This window comes from Mytilus trossulus, chromosome 13, assembly GCF_036588685.1.
Source record: "Mytilus trossulus isolate FHL-02 chromosome 13, PNRI_Mtr1.1.1.hap1, whole genome shotgun sequence".
Taxonomy (NCBI): Eukaryota; Metazoa; Mollusca; class Bivalvia; order Mytilida; family Mytilidae; genus Mytilus; species Mytilus trossulus.
The window spans coordinates 19570140-19591893 of record NC_086385.1 but is presented as its reverse complement, the minus strand read 5'-3'; the positions used below and the strand labels follow the sequence as shown (position 1 = coordinate 19591893).

Sequence of the window (21754 nt, the reverse complement as noted above, 5' to 3'; positions counted from 1 at the left end):
TGCTGGTAAAATATCTTTTTTAACATTTTACTTTTTTAAATTCCAAAATAAATGTAAATTAGCCCATTATTTTTCTTGTTTGAATTGCTTGACATTTGTAATTACAGGGTCTTTTAAAGAGGACTTTGCAGTATGGGGTTTGCTTATTGTTGAAGGCCATACAGTGACCAATAGATTCTAATTTTTGAGTCATTTCAGTGGTGGATCCAGAAATTGTCATAAGCAGGGTCCCATTGACTGCCAAAGATGGGGGCCTTTCCTGTCATACTTCGGTGATTCTCTATATATTCAACCATTTTTTTTATCAGAACAACTGACATAAATTTACAATGGATTGAATCTACAACTAGACACCCTTAAGATGAATAATAAATGACTTAGGAGCAATTAAGTATAGTCTTTGACTGATAGTTACAGAGGAATCATTCACAAATACACCATGATTCAGTCAATAAAAATGTGACAAAAATTGTTGAGAGTATATCCAAATTCTCTAAATTTTTCCTTATAAGTATAAAATTAAATAGAGTAGAGGCATTCTTTGGAATTAATCATTGATTTTTCCAGTTGAAATAATAAAGTTGCACTGATATTTCCAAGGGACATAACTCTTTTAAAAAAGTCAATTGTCTATCATTTAAAAAGAATTTGTCAATGATATTGGGGATATTAACCTCTAGTATAATTTTATGAAAATCTGGCAAGAATTGTTCCTGTGAGAGTGCTAATGAGACCATTTTCCAAAAATTTAATATTTCCAAGGGTTATAACTCTTTTCTTCAAAAGTGGACCATCAACCATTTCAGAATTTGTCAGAGATATTGCTGATATTAAACTATAATAGAGTGGGGTGCCCATATTCGCCGGGGACACAATTTCGCCGTTTTATGATTTTGAGGTGTAAAAACTTCAATGGATGGCTGAAATGGAAGACATATATTGGTAATTGATATTATATAACAAATATGATTATTTTTAAAACTGAGACAAAATTGCGGCACCTACTGAAAAGGACAGAAAAACGGACAACAATTTTCGGCCAATTTCCTAAAGAAAAACATGAATTCAAAGAAGTATTTCTAAGTAATTCTTTGACTGAATGCCCTAAATTTCAGTTCTTTTAACACCTTTGAAATGTCTGCTATTCATCAATAAAGAAATTGATTTGATCAATGTTGTTTAAAGCTGCGTTTTTTTGGTTTTAAATAGATGTGTAAAAACGGCTATATGTGTCCCCCATTGACAAAAAAACAGGAAATTTCAAACACCCTTTAATCCAACTTTTCAGATGATTATATTCAAACAAACAAACACGTTTTCAAGTTTAAGAATATTTTGCATTTGAAGTTATATCAATTAGAAATATCAGTATATACTTCAAAAACATTTAGACCTGAACATAAACTGTAGAAAACATGAAAAGATGTGGCGAAGATGAGCACCCCACTCTATATGTTTTGTAAAAATTTTGCAATTTGTACCTATGTGAGAGCTTACAAGACCAGACAGACGTTTAAGGACCAACCACAAGAATTTCCATGCTTTAAACAACATTTTTGGGTAAAAATACTATTTTATTTAAAACCAATTCATTCATTCTAAAACAGGTTATTTCAAATTTATTTAAATAAGGGTCTGTTTCTATATTACAATTCTTTTTAAAGCTAAGCTTTTTATTACCAAATATGTGCAAATTAAGGATAATATTTGTTTAGCAATAAAATTGCAATCAAATTTGCATTATGTAAATGTGAGTTCCACCCCTTGCCAACGATTGTTACATAATTACCTATGAACTGAATGACACAACACATCAAACAAACATCTGTTACCAATTACATAAGATAAACAGCTTTGATGTTGTTCCCTTTTGTCAAGTTACACTATGTACTTTATAGGTGATGCATGTGAGGACTTTTTTCCTTTTCACCCTATAAGTGTACTTGAAATGAAAAATTTGAGCTAGTTGAAATTTCTGAATTGTATTGATACCAAGGGAGAATAATTTAGATATAAAATAGAATGAAGAAAATGGCTATAGATCACCACCTAAACGAATAATCACTTAAGGAATATATCTGCTAGTATTTCAAACTACATTTACTAAACACTTTCCTATATGTTTAATGTAAAGTTTATTTTGTATATGAATATCAAATATATTTAAAGACTATATCAGTAAATCGATAAAAAAAACTATCAAAACCATGCACAATCAAATATTTTCAATGTTTTTTCTGCCGAGTAGTTAAAGGGAAAATTCACGATTTTTTACTTATGGTTTAAATATGTTCATTATGACATAATATATATATTCACAAAGTTTTATCGTTATATGTGCAGTAATAAAGGAGAAATTCAATAATTAATGAAAAAAATATCAACTACTTCCTGTAGGTTGTGACGTTTTCTCCTGATTTTTGCATGCCGGGATTTAAAATACAATCATTAAAAGTCTTGGTTTTTAATCATATTTTAACGTAATCGTAAGCGCGCCGATGACTTATGCTTTATCTAATAACCATCCGATAATAAAAAGATAAAACGCACTGACGTTCAATTGTACTCATTCCTGAGATAAATTATCTAGGTTAAACGTATATATTCGAATTATTTTTGTAGACAACACAAAAAGTTATAAATTTATTTTTAATAAATGCATTTTCGGACCGATAAGGTGAACAAATTAAAGTACAATAATCTGTAAAGACAATATGTTGGTGTACTCCTATTGACCTTTTACTATCTCTGCTATGACTAGGTTTATACGATGTGTGTATTCACGGTTCTGTGGCAATACTCGTAGATGGCTTGTTGAAAGGTAAATTGTTATTTGCACTTCGGTATTTAACCACGCCTCTAGGGCACACCTTGCCAGGTGTGACTATCTATTCGAATCAGAGGGAGCATTTAATACACACATTTATAATACATATTCAAGTTGGTGACAAATAAAAATTGATCGCCGTGGAATTATTTAATTATATTTGGTGCTATTATTTATTTGAATTCAAATAATTCAATTTACTAAGAAATACACAATTTTCGGTTAAAGACTGGAAACTTAATTCATATGTCAGAATGAGATGATATAAAAGTCTTGTTCTTGATTTATGTCTCATAAAAAAGGGGGGACTTAGAAATTAGAAATAGCTTTACCAAAGCATTTTTATTTGTCTTTATTAGGCGAAAAAATGTACTAGAACACTTGCATTTAGACTTTTGAAAGCCATGTATTAATTAATATCTGAAACTATCTGAAGATTACTCTACCGAAGCGGAATATAATGTGTACGAATAAAGAAAAAATACTTTTGTACTTAAGAGGTTTAAAAAATTGACAGGAAATTTAAGGATCTTCATGGAAAGGAATCGAAAAATTACGAATAGATATTCTTTTCAAGTGTGAAAAACGTCAATCAAATTTATCCATAATCGGGAACGTCCTTATTAAAATCTCCGACAAGCAGTTTATTCTTTAAATTGCTGTCATTGAATATCAAGAAAGAAAATAAATCCCGAAATTGATACTCAATAGTTTTCCTAGAACATATTCACATCCCTTAGGGAATATTAGTGTACGTCCAGTTGCATATATTTTACATGAATGTTGGAACAATTGTTATGATGACGAATTTCGTCCTTTATTCAAGAACAATCTAATTGATATATAAATCTGTGAGTTTACTATGTTCTTAACTTCGATGAACCAAAGCAAGTTATTATATATTGACCTGTATTTAAATCAAATTGTTTCTTTTTTTCTTCTTCTTCGGTATACAATAGTCTATCGAATTAGTTGATTACATACTGTTGGCATACATGGACTAGTCTATTTACAAAACTTTTACCCCAATTTACACAAAATGTATGTGTCTTTCTTATGTTCAATGTATACATGTATACATATTTTAAATTGGGCTATAGTTCCGTAACTTTCTATCCAGGCGTATGTATACACGAATCGGCGACAAGTGCGCACATTTTTTTAAATCAATATTTCTGGTATGTTCCAATCTGTCCTAAACTATAGTCAACGAGTATATATTACATTTTCTCTAACTCTATGGAAATTTATCCCTTTCCTAACCCATTGTATAAAAAAATTTAATCAACGTGTGGTTGCTGGTGATCTCAAAAGATCATTGGATGATTTTGAGGGTCATGACCTTTTTAGCTAACTGAATGAATCAAAATACGATAACAGGTGTTAATGAAATTGAAAACTTCGTGCAATGTGAAAGGCACTCGAAGGGGATTTTCGGTTAACAAAAAAAGAAAATGTCTTTTTAATCATTAGAGAAACAGATTCTTACATAGTTACTCGTGGATTATCGGATTTATCCAATCTCGATAGTTAAATTATAAATTTTAAAGTCCTCGCCGAGGCGGCTCGGACTTTAAAATTGATAATTTAACTATCTCGATTGGATAAATCCGATAATCCACTGGTATCAATGTAAGAATCTATATTTCCCAAATTAACCCTTGGAAAAATATGTAAATAGATTTGTATTTCTTCAATTTTTTTTGTTTATGTATTATTTATTTTTTATAAATAATATTTTTTACACCAGAAATGTTATTTATAAACAAGCGTATGAGTTAAGTAATGACTGGTATATTATATCACTTTCGGACACACAAGACAAAAATGTATATACATGCACCTGATAGTTCAAAATAGAGAGTTATAAGTTACGGTCGTGTACACTGATCAATACCTACAGATGTGAAACGATGCATTAACTTGCAAGCCCGCCGGACAGGAAATCTATTGAATACCTGGACGTGTCACCCTTACCCCTTCCAATACCTTTGGGAGTAATACCTTTAGCCATGCTGGCGATCAGATGAGGGAAGATCCGAATTTATCTAAATAAAGTTTTTTACTTTAAAGAATTATGAACAAGTTAGATTTTCGAAAACAATTTCCACAGAACACTTATTTATGATTTGAACTTTGACTTTTTAACTAATTCCAATATTAACAGTTTAAAAATAACAAACTATATGGTTATTTAAAAAAATAAGAACATTTTCCGTATCAAGTTAGTCAGTCAGATAAAACAACCGTACGATTGACAAGATATCGATACGCAATTACGACTACATCGTTTACTGTAGTTTTGTTCCTTTGTGGTTTATAGACATATCGGAATTTTTCATCGGAGAAGGTGACAAAATGGCGGATTGCAGAGAACTGATACTCAAAATTTAAAATCGATGGTGATCTCTTATTTAGCGGAAATAAAACTTTAATATCTATAAATAATAGCATTTTTATACAGAATGGACATAATATCAATTTTTGATTTTTTTGCGAAGTTTCCCTTTAACCTTTAATAGCCTTCATGATTTAGCAGACAAGAAACTTTTTTTTTGTTTTTTTGTTAGCTGGACTTTCATATGTATATGTATGGTTACAAGAACTCTTGATGAATTGGATAAACCATACATTATATTTCTAATTCTTCTAAACACTTTATTTCCTTTTAAGATGCTGTATGATTGGCTTTACCACATCAATTATAAATGTAGTGTAAACAAAGTGTATATATTGGATGCTTAGACTCAACCTTTATAAGATTATATTGTAAATAGAAGATGGAGTAATTAGCATATTCCTTCAGCAAACTTTGTAGCAAGAGACATTGAATCACAATTCAGGCATTTGTTAGATATAATTTTGTTCTCAATCGCTAAATGTTAAAAAGTCTATATGATAGTGGATAGAAAATAAAGGATAATTCAATGAAGTGTTTCAAGGACACTTTACCTTACATTGAAGTGTTTCAAGGACACTTTACCTTATATTGAAGTGTTTCAAGGACAATATACCTTATATTGAATACTTACATTGAAGTGTTTGAGGATACTGTGACTTGTATTGAAGTGTTTTGATGATACTTTGACTTACATTGAAGTGTTTTGAGGATATTATAACTTATATTGAAGTGTTTTGAGGATATTATAACTTATATTGAAGTATTTTGAGGATATTATACCTTATATTGCAGTGTTTTGAGGACACAAAATCTTATATTGAAGTGTTTTGAGGACACTATATCTTATATTGAAGTGTTTTAAGGACAATATACCTTACATTGAAGTGTTTTAAAGATAATATAGCTTACATTGAAGTGTTTTTAGGATACTGTGACTTATAATTTGAAGCGTTTTGATGATACTTTGACTTACGTTGAAGTGTTTTGAGGATATTATAACTTATATTGAAGTGTTTTGATGACACTATATCTTATATTGAGTGTTTTAAGGACAATATACCTTATATTGCAGTGTTTTGAGGACACAAAATCTTATATTGAAGTGTTTTGAGGACACTATATCTTATATTGAAGTGTTTTAAGGACAATATACCTTACATTGAAGTGTTTTAAAGATAATATAGCTTACATTGAAGTGTTTTGAGGATACTGTGACTTATATTGAAGTGTTTTGATGATACTTTAAATTACATTGAAGTGTTTTGAGAAACAATATATCTTATATTGAAGTGTTTTGAAGATATTATACCTTAAATTGAAGTGTTTTGAGGACACAAAATCTTATATTGAAGTGTTTCAAGGACATTTCACCTTATATTGAAGTGTTTTAAGGACAATATACCTTACATTGAAGTGTTTTGAGGACAATATACCTTACATTGAAGTGTTTTGAGGACAATATACCTTACATTGAAGTGTTTTAAAGATAATATAGCTTACATTGAAGTGTTTTGAGGATACTGTGACTTATATTGAAGTGTTTTGATGATACTTTAAATTACATTGAAGTGTTTTGAGAAACAATATATCTTATATTGAAGTGTTTTGAAGATATTATACCTTAAATTGAAGTGTTTTGAGGACACAAAATCTTATATTGAAGTGTTTTGAGGACACTATATCTTATATTGAAGTGTTTTAAGGACAATATACCTTACATTGAAGTGTTTTAAAGATAATATAGCTTACATTGAAGTGTTTTGAGGATACTGTGACTTATATTGAAGTGTTTTGATGATACTTTAAATTACATTGAAGTGTTTTGAGAAACAATATATCTTATATTGAAGTGTTTTGAAGATATTATACCTTAAATTGAAGTGTTTTGAGGACACAAAATCTTATATTGAAGTGTTTCAAGGACATTTTACCTTATATTGAAGTGTTTTAAGGACAATATACCTTACATTGAAGTGTTTTGAGGACAATATACCTTACATTGAAGTGTTTTGAGGACAATATACCTTACATTGAAGTGTTTTGAGGATACTATATCTTACATTGAAGTGTTTTGATGATACCTTGACTTTTATTGAAGTGTTTTGAGGACACTTTATCTCATATAGAAGTGTTTTGAGGATACTATATCTTATATTGAAGTGTTTTGATGAAACTTTGACTTACATTGTTTACAAAATTCATTTTCCACATAAACTCCACTATCACATCCTGAAGCTTTGGAATATTCCACTTCTTCATGGGGTTCATGGCCTTTATGAATCTTTCTATTTTTCAGTCTTGTATACTGTTTAAATATGACATACACCAGTAGTCCCAGTACAACAGCACCAAGCACAGCACAGTAAACAGGTATCACATCAAAATCTTTCTTATCCTTGGCCGTTGTTGGTTGTAATGTATAATTTTCTAAAATAAACAAATATTGTTTGAAAAATATATGTGATATGCTCTAAATGTACAAAAACAATCATTCTATCAGAATTACTAAGATTTCTAGGTAAAAAGTACTTTCTTATTGGCACTTTGTGCCCTTGTGTCTTTTGTGTGTATGTTAGTTTGGTTTTTTTCTTGCTTAGTGATCAGTTGAGTCCAGGAATATTCCAACTCATGACTGTTAAATAGTCACAAGTGAGGAGCCTATTATATAGAGGTTGACATTGGTTGCTGTCTGTCATATTTGATTCTTTTTGTTTATAGTTTACAATTTACAAGTTCGTTGTTCTGCAGGCTCTCCCCTTGTAACTTGTATACTAAATAATTATCTTTTTGAAAGATAATGTTTATTCCGTGTAGTCAATATAGGAAAGGTGTACTGACATAAATAGTCTCTAAACACATGAGCTCAAAATGGAGCTTTCGTTAGTAGAAGCCATATTAACTATGTGTATCAGTGAGAAAAATGTAAAAGCATCAAAATATAGTATATATACCAATACACATAATTAACAGCGCCTGGTGATGTTTCATAGCCTTACCGGTTTTGTTCCAAAAAGGACCTTCATCAGAGGCAGAATGAAGGATTAATGTTTGCACCCTATTTATATAGATATGGTAACCGGCGGTTGATTAAACCAGCGGTTGATTAAACCAGCGGTTGAGTTAACCCGTGGTTGAATTAACCAGCAGTTCAGATTTAAATGGCGGTTCAGATTTAACCGTCGTTTGAGTTTACCAGCATTTGAGATTTAACCGACGGTTCAGAGTGAACCGGCGGATCAAAGTTATCCAGTGGATAAATATGTATCTTGTTGATATCTAAAAAGGTTCAATTATCCTTTCAGTGGGATTTTCCATGGTTACAGTTATCTATATTTAGCTAATGTACATGTTACAGTAACATCTAGTCAAAACTATTAACGTATAATGTCGAAAAGTTTACCGTAACATGTAAAGAAAGATTACTGTAACATGTACATTAGCTAAATATAAATAACTGTAACCATGGAAAATTCCACTGAAAGGATAATTGAACCTTTTTAGATATCAACAAGATACATATTTATCCACTGGATAACTTTGATCCAACGGTTCACCTGAACCGTCGGTTTAATCTCAAAAGCTGGTTAACTCAACCGCCGATTAAACCAACTCCCAGTTAAACCAACCCCCGGTTAAATCTGAACCGCCTGTTAACTCAACCGCCAGTTAAATCTGAACTGCTGGTTAACTCAACCGCTGGTTTACTCAACCGCCGGTTACCATATCTATATAAATAGGGTGCAAACATTAATCCTTCATTCTGCCTCTGATGAAGGTCATTTTTGGACCGAAACCGGTCAGGCTTTAAAACATCACCAGGCGCTGTTAATTATATGTATTGGTATATATACTATATTTTGATGGTTTATTGCGTGTAGTGCTTGCAATGATTTCCCTAAATGTTAAAAAAAATGTTACTGTACTTTGAAAATTTGGTAGTACACAGGCCTACATTTGTTTGATTATATAGGGAATCACTGAAGCATGACTGAAGCTCCCCCTATTTTTAGGTCAGTCAGCTTCTGAGTCACTTTCCTACACATAGTCAGTAGAGGGTAGAAGATATTAAAGATTTATTCCTCTCTTTTCTTTTGTCTATTTCCTTTTGGTTATTAGTAGTTGGTACATTATTCTGTGCTATTTTCAATTATTTTCTAATTCTTTATTATCTAGTACAAAAATCTTTTATAATCATTTACAAAACTAGAAAATTCCACCAATCATCTTATATATAAACTTTAGAATAGCATTTCACCTGCCATGAAATAAACATTTAACCATGAAAATGATGGTAAAAATCTATAAAAGTCACCCTTCTTCTGGTGAAAATTAAAATTTAAAAGTAAAGTAATATATTTGATGATTTGAATACAACTCATCAGGTGGAAAGTCAAATGTGTTACACTAATAGACTTTCAATTGAATTTTTAGTAATTAAAGCAGAAATATTCTCTTCTTCAGTGCACACAAAAATTGTATGAAAAATGAAATAAAATACTAGTTAAATGACATCAAAGGCTAATATGAAATAAAGATAAAAATGAATGAGAAAATTTGGTATGATCAATTCTAATGTTCGTATGTCATGTTAGATTCATCCTGGTATAGATTGCTTGACTTTAAAAACTGGTGATATCTTCTTTATGTAAACATGATACACTAGTTTTATTTGATTTCATTGGAATACTCGCTGCATAAAATACTACCATCAAATACAGGCTGATGTGGTTACTGCATCAGATTAATTTAATCATCTCTTTTAGATACATGTAGGCTTGTTCATTTTCTAATTTGTTTTTTCCCCCAACAACTGCTTTTTGATGAATATAGTTTTGGTAATGTAATCTTTTGCAAAAGAGGCATTCCAGGCAATTATAAACTAACTTGGCAGAGAATATATACAGGATATATCATAAGCCAATATCATTCACAGAATTTGTACATGAACCTTTAATTCTAACATTGAGAAAGGAAATGGTGAATATGTCAAAGCGACAACCACCCGACCATAGAGCAGACAACAGCCGAAGGCAACCAATGGGTCTTCAATGTAGCGAGAATTCTTGCACCCGTAGGTGTCCTTCAGCTGGCCCCTTAAAATATGCATAATAGTACAGTGATAATGGACGTCATACTAAACTCTGAATTATACACAAGAAACTAAAATTTAAAATCATATAAGACTAACAAAGGCCAGAGGCTCCTGACTTGGGACAGGCGCAAAATTGCAACGGGGTTAAACATGTTTATGAGATCTCAACCCTCCCTCTATACCTCTAGCCAATGTAGAAAAGTAAAAGAATAACAATACGCACATTAAAATTCAGTTCAAGAGAAGTCTGAGTCCGATGTCAAAAGAAGTAACAAAAGAAAATAAATAAAATGACAACAATACATTTATAACAACAGACTACTAGCAGTTAACTGACATGCCAGCTCCAGACCTCAATAAAACTGATTGAAAGATTATGTCTCCATCATATGAATATCAGGCACAATCCCTCCCATTAGGGGTTTAGTATCATACTATCATAAAATATAAGAGAAGAACATAACCCGTGTAATGCCAACAACTGTTTTTTAGAAATAAATGTGTTTAGTTCCGATGCAAAGACCCTATCAATGAATCAATATTAAAGCCAAAATATGCAATCTTTAATGACCTGACAACAGTATCGTAACTATATCCCCTTCTAATAAGTCTATTTAAAGGTTTTGTTAGTTTCTGAGGAGAATACTGACATTTTTGTGCTTTATAAAGAATATTTCCATAAAAAATTGGATGTGAAATACCTGAACGTATAAGATGTCTGCATGTTGAGTTATATTTACGAATTATTTCCTTACACCGGTGATAAAATTTAGTAAATGTTTTGACCAGTTTGTGATATCGAAAACCCTGGTGTAATAATTTTTCAGTAATACATACATTTCTCTCGCTAAAATCTAATACGTTGTTACATACACGAGCGAATCGTACAAGTTGAGATGTATAAACACCATAAGATGGTGACAAGGGAACGTCACCATCTAAAAATGGATAATTAACAATAGGGAATGAAAAATCATCTCTCTTATCATAAATTTTTGTATTAAGCTTCCCAATTATGATATAGATATCAAGATCGAGGAAAGGGCAGTGATCATTATTATCATTAGCTTTATTCAAAGTAAGTTCTACAGGATAAATTTCTTTAGTATACATACTGAAGTCATTATTGAGAGCCAATATATCATCCAAATATCTAAAAGTATTGTTAAATTTTTGTATCAAATGTTGTTTTGATGGGTCTTTGCTAATTTTAGTCATAAATTGTAACTCATAACAATACAAAAACAGGTCCGCAATAAGTGGTGCACAGTTAGTCCCCATTGGAATTCCAATAACTTGACGATATACGGAATCTCCAAAGCGAAAAAAATGTTATCAAGTAAAAATTCAAGTGCATAAATAGTATCAAAGCATGTCCAATTGACATAGTTCTTTTGTTTATTGCTACTAAAAATTTATCTAAAAGAGTTTGAACATACATTTGTATGTACTCACATTCCGACTTTTTAAATGCCCAGTTAATTAGGGATGTGAATTTTTTCTTAATAAGAATATGAGGCAAAGTGGTATATAGGGTAGAAAAATCAAAACTTTGAACAGATTCAAAATCACCAATATATGCATGCAATTTATTAAGTACTTCCAACGAGTTTTTGACATGCATGTGATTCATAAGAGAGAAGTAATATTGCACCACATATACCTCAACCTTTCTAAGCAGATCACTGTAGAAAAAGATGTATGTCTTTGAGTCTAAGTCACAAAAGGTAGAATTACATGAAGAAAAAAAATCAAAAATTGAATTGTGTCAATACTATGATTTTTGTAAATTATCATTTTTATCAAATTTAAGCAAAAACAAGATTGATAATTTATAACAGTCTTCCTATTCAAATAAAAAATCTCATCACAGGGTTCTTGCATGAACTAAACATGTCTTAATTATTATAAAGGATTGAAACTTTTAAGCCAAATTATACTTAATACTGTTACATTTGTAAATAAATGGGGAATGTGTTCATGGGTAACAGAAGATGCATTATTAGGCTTGCATATCATATAAAGTTATAAAAGGATATTACTAAAGAGAAGATGAAGTGACACAACTGAAATTCCTACTTGATTTGAGTTTTGTGGTAACTATTAGTGTGTAGAAGTTTGATAAAATTTGGTTGATGCAAACCTAGAACAGACACTTAACCAGATGCTCCGCAGGGCGTAGCTTTATACGACCGCAGAGGTTGAACCCTGAACGGTTGGGGCAAGTATGGACACAACATTCAAGCTGGATTCCGCTCTAAATTTGGATTGTGATTAAATAGTTGACACAGCATAGGTTTCTGACACAGAATGAATGTATTCAAATGAACTTAAAATTTTTGTTTTCTCTTAGAGCAATTCACTATGCTGTTGAATATTAATCCTCTCAAAAAAATGTTTGAAGAAATTTTCTTTTTATTTATGAAATTTCAAATGAGAAAAATTGAACCCAATTTTTTAATCACATCCCCCTTTCCCTTATTCCAAAACTAATTTCAATTAAAATATTCTAATGGAGTTTGCAACAATTACTACTCATTTAAATACATCATAAAATATTAAGATGTAAAAAAACTGCTTGTTATCACTGAATGGTAAAGATTATTTAAATTTATCAGTTGGTAGTAAAAAGTGAATATACATTGTATATTGTATATAACAAAGATTTAAGTTGATTCTGGACAAAGAAAGATAACTCCAATTAAAAAAAATTCTTGCAGATATTTCTTGCTTACTATACTGGACAAAGAAAGATAACTCTTAATTTAAAAAAAATTTGCTATTTCACAACATTGTGAAATTAGATATTTCTTGCCATTGCACAATACTGTGCAATTGAAAAGACTTGCTATTGCACAATACTTAATATAATAATTTTAGATCCTGATTTGGACAAACTTGAAAACTGGACCCATAATCAAAAATCTAAGTACATGTTTAGATTCAGCATATCAAAGAGGCCCAAGAATTTAATTTTTGTTAAAATCAAACTTAGTTTAATTTTGGACCCTTTGCACTTTAATTTAGACCAATTTTAAAACTGGACCAAAAATTAAGAATCTACATACACAGTTAGATTTGGCATATCAAAGAACCCCAATTATTCAATTTTTGATGAAATCAAACAATGTTTAATTTTGGACCTCGATTTGGGCCAACTTGAAAACTGGGCCAATAATCAAAAATCTAAGTACATTTTTAGATTCAGCATATCAAAGAACCCCAAGGTTTCAATTTTTGTTAAAATCAAACTAAGTTTAATTTTGGACCCTTTGGACCTTAATGTAGACCAATTTGAAAACGGGACCAAAAATTAAGAATCTACATACACAGTTAGATTCGGCATATTAAAGAACCCCAATTATTCAATTTTGATGAAATCAAACAAAGTTTAATTTTGGGCCCTTTGGGCCCCTTTTTCCTTAACTGTTGGGACCAAAACTCCCAAAATCAATATCAACCTTTCTTTTATAGTCATAAACCTTGTGTTTAAATTTCATAGATTTCTATTTACTTATACTAATGCTATGGTGCGAAAACCAAGAAAAATGCTTATTTGGGTCCCTTTTTGGCCCCTAATTCCTAAACTGTTGGGACCGAAACTCCCAAAATCAATACCAACCTTCCTTTTGTGGTCATAAACATTGTGTTTAAATTTCATTGATTTCTATTTACTTTAACTAAAGTTATTGTGTGAAAACCAAGAATAATGCTTATTTGGGCCCTTTTTTGGCCCCTAATTCCTAAACTGTTGAAACCAAAACTCCCAAAATCAATCCCAACCTTTCTTTTGTGGTCATAAACCTTGTGTCAAAATTTCATAGATTTCTATTGACTAAAACTAAACTTATAGTGCGAAAACCAAGAAAATGCTTATTTGGGCCCTTTTTGGCCCCTAATTCCTAAAATGTTGGGACCAAAACTCCCAAAATCAATACCAGCCTTCCTTTTATGGTCATAAACCTTGTGTTAAAATTTCATAGATTTCTATTCACTTTTACTAAAGTTAGAGTGCGAAAACTAAAAGTATTCGGACGACGACGACAACGACGACGACGCCAACGTGATAGCAATATACGACGAAAATTTTTTCAAAATTTGCGGTCGTATAAAAAATCAGCCATTTTTTTATTCATCTTGATATCAACGTCTTCAGATTATTGGAAAAAAAATGTTGTAGCCACTATGAAAAATACTCGTAAACAAGAATAACCAATATGAAAAATACTCTAATACATTTCTGTCCCTTCGTCAAGGAAGAGGAATATATTTCAAGTATGAAAGTAAAAGTGTTAAAAAAGACTATCATAATCTGCCTTAACTATTACAAACTCCCAAAACAAAGGAAATGTTTGTTTACTAACATCTATCCTAATGATACAAGTTAGCAACTGGAATAACTGTTATAAAATGAACCCCGATAATCCAGGGTGACAACCAAATACTAAATCTGTACATTTGTAAAAATTAAGTAAATTATAAAGAATTCTTAATTTTACTAATGCTGCATCTTAAACTAAAAAAAACCTTTTAATTTACCAAAGTTATTTTTTTAGTTTAATAAAATTCCAAGTACCTTAAAGTTAACTGCAATCAAAACAGGCGTATTTATCTGTAACATTCAGAAAATGAAGAAAAGAAAAACATTTTTCAAAATGTTGATGTTCAAATTATCTCTTTATCATAAAAAGATTCTACCTTCAAAGCTTTATGAAATTAGATGAAAGTTTATAAGTTACTGGTGTTTTAAATATCAAACCCCAAACTGTAATTGTACTACAGAAAGCTATGAAATCCTGCTGATTAATAAGATTTTACAAAGTTATTATTGTCTGAAACAAGAGTGCACACCTGAAATGTCTCACCTGCTTTACTAACCATTGATTTAAAAAAAAAAGATCCATGACAATGAGGTTAGGTCAGATAAATCCTGTCCAACATAGTCAAGACAAAGGTTTTAGATACATCTCACTGTTTATTGCCAATGGTAATTGAAAGACAGACCAAAAAAACAACAACTTAACATTGATCAATGAACCATGAAAATGAGGTCAAGGTCAGATGATACTGACTAGATAAAGATTTAACCCTTACAAATATTCAATACAACAAAAACAGCTGACCTATTGCTATCAATGTTGAAAAACAAATAAAAAAATGAAGCCATCACTGGATTGTTAAACTATAGTCTTAACATACTACAATGTTTTTTAGACTTACGGCAACTTTTGTTGGAGGCAAGACAAAAACTTTAACCACAGACTTAACCTCAATTTTGACACTGTTTTCTATGACAGAATAATGGATTACTGTATCATGCTTTTGCAGCATTTTTCCCCTAACAAAATGTTGCAGACTCCACATTGTTTGTTGCCATTTACTGTGTAGATTTTATTGCTTTTATGTTTCTTTGTAAAAAATAAATCATTAAATTCTTTAATCTCAAGGCATGTTTGAAAAATCTAAAAACAAATACCTAAAATAGTAAATTATTTTACCTAATGTATAATTTGAAAATGAGAAACTCTTTAAAAAATGATTTTTTTCTGTAATTTACTGACATGCATGAACCATCATAGAACTCCAGGTTTCTTTTTTTTCAGCATTTATGTATAATTTAAATCATTATTTCATTTCTGTTGCAATCTTTATTCAAATTATTCCCTTTAATTCATACTGAAAAAGGATATAGCTTTATATTTTATGTTGTCAATTATTTCAGGCAAACAAATTTGAAAAGAAAAAGACTTTTGATGTAATTGGAAATTTGTTGCAATTAACTTTAATGTAATCTTTTTGAAGTAACTTTATATATTTTTTATAACGTGTCAAAGAACTCATCTTTTTTTAGTATAAATTAATAAAACATAAAAAGATATTTAAACAACGCCACTTCAGTTAACAAATGTAACCATTTCTATTCAAGTTCTGGAAAATTCCCAATCAAGAATAAAATATGTACCAGAAGTAGCATACAGTGATTCAATAGTATAGTAGTATACCATGGTAAAAGCTAGTTGAGCTTGTGTAACTGGACCATAGTATAGTAGTATACCATGGTAAAAGCTAGTTGAGCTTGTGTAACTGGACCATAGTATAGTAGTATACCATGGTAAAAGCTAGTTGAGCTTGTGTAACTGGACCTTAGTATAGTAGTATACCATGGTAAAAGCTAGTTGAGCTTGTGTAACTGGACCTTAGTATAGTAGTATACCATGGTAAAAGCTAGTTGAGCTTGTGTAACTGGACCATAGTATAGTAGTATACCATGGTAAAAGCTAGTTGAGCTTGTGTAACTGGACCATAGTATAGTAGTATACCATGGTAAAAGCTAGTTGAGCTTGTGTAACTGGACCATAGTATAGTAGTATACCATTGTAAAAGCTAGTTGAGCTTGTGTAACTGGACCATAGTATAGTAGTATACCATGGTAAAAGCTAGTTGAGCTTGTGTAACTGGACCATCTGAGGTGATATATGATAAATTCACTGAAAATCTGAACTCAAGTAGAAAGTAGCATTTCTGAATGATCATCTGGTAAAGAATGACAGGTTTAGCTTTCAATGTAGGTTTGTAATAGTGCTTGATTCACAATGTTTTGTCTGGCCAGTGCAAGGAAAGCCACCATAGCTCTAGAAAGTCAAATGACGTTAGACATTGATATTACGATCAGGAAACAAAGTAAACTGATTGTAAAAAGCTTTATATTTCAAAGGGCATAATGCCTTGTGTTAGGATGTTTATGTCTGTTATATATGTCCATTGTCCTCGACCACATTTTCATTGTTCAGCAAATGCTAAAAAGAATAGTTTTTTTATTGTCATATAAATGTCTCACTCTTACTATGAGAAATATGATAACTATATATTTGGTATAATGGATCTTTGTAAGTTCTATGTTTTTTCAGACAAAGTAAAGACATTCATACTTCAATGAACTGCTCCTAAATTGTTCACAGACACAAACATACAAATTATTAGGAACTATATTTCAGTGTGTATAGATTTAGTATATCTATGGTACTTCCTAAATGTACCTGGGAGGCTCAGGAATCGGAGGAAAGAATGGAAAAATGAAAGAAGGTCCAATTAATCTTTTAAAACTAAGATATTTTGCTTTAGCAAATCTCTTTCATTCAGACATTGAATTCAGACATGTACATTTATGCTTTTAGGTTGCAACTCTAATAATGTTAAGTTTACCAAATATGAGATGATTTGACAAATTTATATATGTTTTGGTCACAAGTATACTAAGTATACATTTAAAAGAGCTCTACAAAACATTTATCTGATAAGCATCTTTGATTTACTTTGAACATTTAATGACATAAGGTGTTTAAAGTGAAGATGATTTATTTTAATATATACTTTTTGAGCCCAAGATCAATAGGTTATATGGCCCTCACCATAATCAATTTCATAACTTTGACATAAGACCATGTCTGCATTGAGGCAGATGGAAACATAGTCAGAACAAACGTTTATTTTATAAAGAGTCATTTTATTTCTGTTGTTTAATTTAATTCAAACTGGATATATATATATGCTTGTTTAGTTCATTATATATGTGTGTATATATAGATCTATATGGACTTCAAAAGAATTTAGGGATGAATTTTTCCAACTTGTAATGCTATTAAAACTGTGGTGTGAAATAAAGCCTTTCATATAGTTTTCAAAAGATATCAATATTTTTTGTAGTTAATTGAGTGATCAATTTGATGTATTAACTTCAATGAAGCAGCTCAAGTATACCACTTGTGTATTCAAGTACAAACCAGTTAATATCAACAAGAGGCTCAGCTTTGTGGATATCAGTATAGATATATTAAAGAGATCACAACATTCTTTGAACTCTGATGTTGAATAAAACAAAGAATTCAAGATGTCTTTTTTATACCTAAATTACTAAGGAAACCTTTAATATTACCTTTAGTCCATCAGCTGGTAGGGCAAAATTTCAATTCTGTGTTACACCCCAGGGTACCGCATTTTTTTGGTATAAATTTCAAGAGTGATATATGATGAATATTTTAAGAGGTGTTAGACTTTTGAAAAAGTGTCCAAAAGGGGTTAAAAGGGGACTTGTTTAAGGGTATATCAAAAACTTTGTTTTGCACATATTTACAGAAAAATGTAAAAATAACCAATAATTAAGTACTACTCTTTTTATTAAATGGAATAAATCATACCTTATTAAAACGCAGGCTAATTTACAATTAATTTTTAAATCGAAGAGGACCAAGAAAAGAGGGGGAGGGTAATTTCCAAAATTCATGATTTTGAATGAAAAGAAGCAAAAGTACTAATTTTCTTGATAAGATGGTATATTTTTTATATTGAAACATAGAGCATAATGTAACTACAATGTAAAGGTTGTTGAAAAAAACCCATTTAAAAGTAAGAAACAAAAACATAGAATCAACGACAGACACAAACATAGGCAACTAGAATTGTACGATTCTGGCACATATTTATACATCATATTCATGAAATTTAATAACTGACATATTAAAACACACAACACTGTCAGGGTTTCTAGATCTATATCTTTTTATTTTATTTTTTCAACCGAATCACTACATTTTAAGGTCACGCAGAAGGTCAATCCATAGAATCATCATCAGTTTGGTCACCTGCATCTACCGAATTATCATTATCATCATTTCCATTATATTCGTCGTCATCGTTAGCAATATCAACGTTTTGATAATCCTTATATCTACAAGCTTTCGAGCATTTACATACAGGTATCTGTTCAGGATAAACTTTGTTGAACACACACCAGCTTTAAATGAACAGCACTTCAGAATTGTTAAAGCATCTAACGCTGGTGGTTGGTCTAGTCAATTGATACTGATCAAATCTTTTTAAACAATCCAACTGTAGTTGTTTAGCAATAGACCAGTGTTGTGTTTAAGAGCAGATTTCCAAATCTTCGTCTGAAAGTTAGCTTGTTTAATGTTCTTTAACATTGCATCTTTTATAGATGACAATACACTTTTTTTGGCTGCAATTCAAAACGTTCTGCTCTTTATTTTAATTTCATCGATATTTTTAATTTCGTAGCCATATATAGAATATGAAAACCTCTCGAGTGTTTTGCCAACTCTTCGTCAACCTCTTCAAAGGTTTCACCACGATGGAATAGACCTTCCGAAAACACATAACGTGTCAAAAAGCCAAATACTTTGCTTTTTTTCCTTTACCAGACAAAACACTTACTGAATCACAACCTGTACTGCTGTGAAATCCTGGCAGTTTTCTACAAATATTCTCACCAATCTAACAATTGTAGAATTGATATTCAACTGGGAAAATAGTAAGCTAATACTTCCACATCAATGTCAGAAGGTTTTGTAAGAATGGAGTCGTAACTTTTGTCAGCTGCATATTTTTGCATTAAGAAACATTTTGTAATCGACTTCTTCCTGTTTGATTATAAGATAAAACCATTTTACGCTTTTTCATTCCCAACATTTATTTTGTGGCACATACTTCCATGTAATACAAATAAATCAATACATTTAAGTGTAAATCTATAGGATTATTTACTCTTTTCCGAAACAAAGAATTCAACAAGAGCAACTTTGTTTTCCCCAACTAACAAACATTTCGTCCATTCCCAAGAACACGATTGTGATGGTCTAGAACTTATCGTAATGATTTGCCCTCCCCAGGACCTGCTTTTTAAAAAAAAATATGGATATTTTGGGATACTAATCAGTGACAAAATCAATACGGGACCTCTTTTCGAAACTACAAGGATGGTTTTTAAAATAACTATTGCCAAATAAAAAAAAGTGCGTGGTATCCTAGTAATGGGTTGAATAACTGCCATGTCATCAAATATCCACATGCTTTCATTGGGAATGACCATTTTTATAAAAGACCATCCAGGACAGATTTTAATTTTCATTACATGTGTACCATCAAAGATTGCACGATACATTGGAAGAGGACTTAATTCAAACTGGAGAGCCTTTTGTGCAACCAACTATCTTGTCTGGGCTTTGACAAGCAGGCGACAATTTTTTTATCTGCTCTCAATGTTTTGTTGTTCTTAACAGCCATTCACTGCTTATCTTTTATTTCCTTTTTAAAAAATGTTAGCAATAATATTTTTTTAATTGTTTTGAAGATATCGGTTGACTTTTGTAAAAGCCGTTCATTAATGAAAATTTTTGAAGCAAATTTTCCCTTTTCATACGCGTTTAGAAGGTTGTACATTAATTCCGAATAAGCAACAGAACCCGAGAACAAGCCATATAAATGCTCAGATGTTTGAAATGGATTTGGTCAGCTTTGCAGTGTCTGAAACAATTTCATAACATCAGTTTTGTCTCGCTTCATTCAAGTTTTTTAAAGTTCTTTTTGTGCGGATGTTTCAGGGTTACCCATTCCTACCAAATCTCGAATTTTAAGGATATTGAAGCTCTTTCCACTGCTGGTGGACGTTTCGTCCCCGAGGGTATCACCAGCCCAGTAGTCAACAATCTGTGTTGACATGAATATATATCAATAATATGGTCATTTATATAAATTTCCTGTTTATAAAACTTTGATTTGTCCGAAAAACTAAGGATGTTCTTATCTCAGACAGAGACTACCTTAGCCGTATTTGGCACAACTTTTTGGAATTTTGGATTCTCAATGCTCTTCAACTTTGGACTTGTTTGGCTTTACAAATATTTTCATATGAGCGTCACTAATGAGTCTTATGTAGACAAAACGCGCGTCTGGCATACCAAATTATAATGTTGGTACCTTTGATAACAATGTCATGTACATTTAACAACCAACGCTTAACAGAATCTTTATTTAAACTGAAAACAACAAAGCCAATTTATTTTGTATCTCTTAGAAACCTAAGAACGTAAAAAGTATGGCCAATTCTCATAACTGACTATTTGACGTTCATTCAAAGCGATGTTTGTCGATTGAATGACTTAATAATCTTAAGTCAATCACTACATAGCTAAAATACAAGATGTAATCAAGCACACTTTTATTGAGTTCGATAGAGTGCACCTTTTCTGAACGCCAAAAAAAAATCACCTTAATTTGTACCTTTCAGTAATATTTTGTTACGCATTCACTTTATAATTTGTCTCACCAAAACATCATTAATCGACATTTAAATGTGTGTTTTAAGTTGCAAATTGATAATGCTTATGTGTGAATGCATTGTACATGTTGTATACTGAATCAAAGACGGTAATTTGATGATTTCCGTAATATAACGAGTATTTGCACGTACATATATTTTATCAAATATTTCATATTTTAGACGATATATAAATACTGCAAATGATTGAAACATTGTATTATGATTAATTCTAAAGTTTAATTAACCAAAACGGGTCAATTTATAACGAATTTCTTTATGAAAGGAAAAAATGTGCCTTAATTTTTACCAAAAAATCGGATT

The 21754-nt window shown here is 30.9% G+C and overlaps 1 protein-coding gene across 3 annotated transcripts in view; it reads right to left on the bottom strand.

The window, feature by feature from the left end:
- The window catches only part of LOC134695478 (tumor necrosis factor receptor superfamily member 16-like), a 35859-nt gene that overhangs the window by 2452 nt on the left and 11653 nt on the right, over positions 1-21754 (bottom strand). For all 3 annotated transcript variants that reach the window (XM_063556750.1, XM_063556752.1, XM_063556751.1), the window contains exon 3: positions 7413-7655. In XM_063556750.1, coding sequence (XP_063412820.1) covers positions 7413-7655 — 243 coding nt within the window. The remainder of the gene's footprint in view (positions 1-7412; positions 7656-21754) is intronic.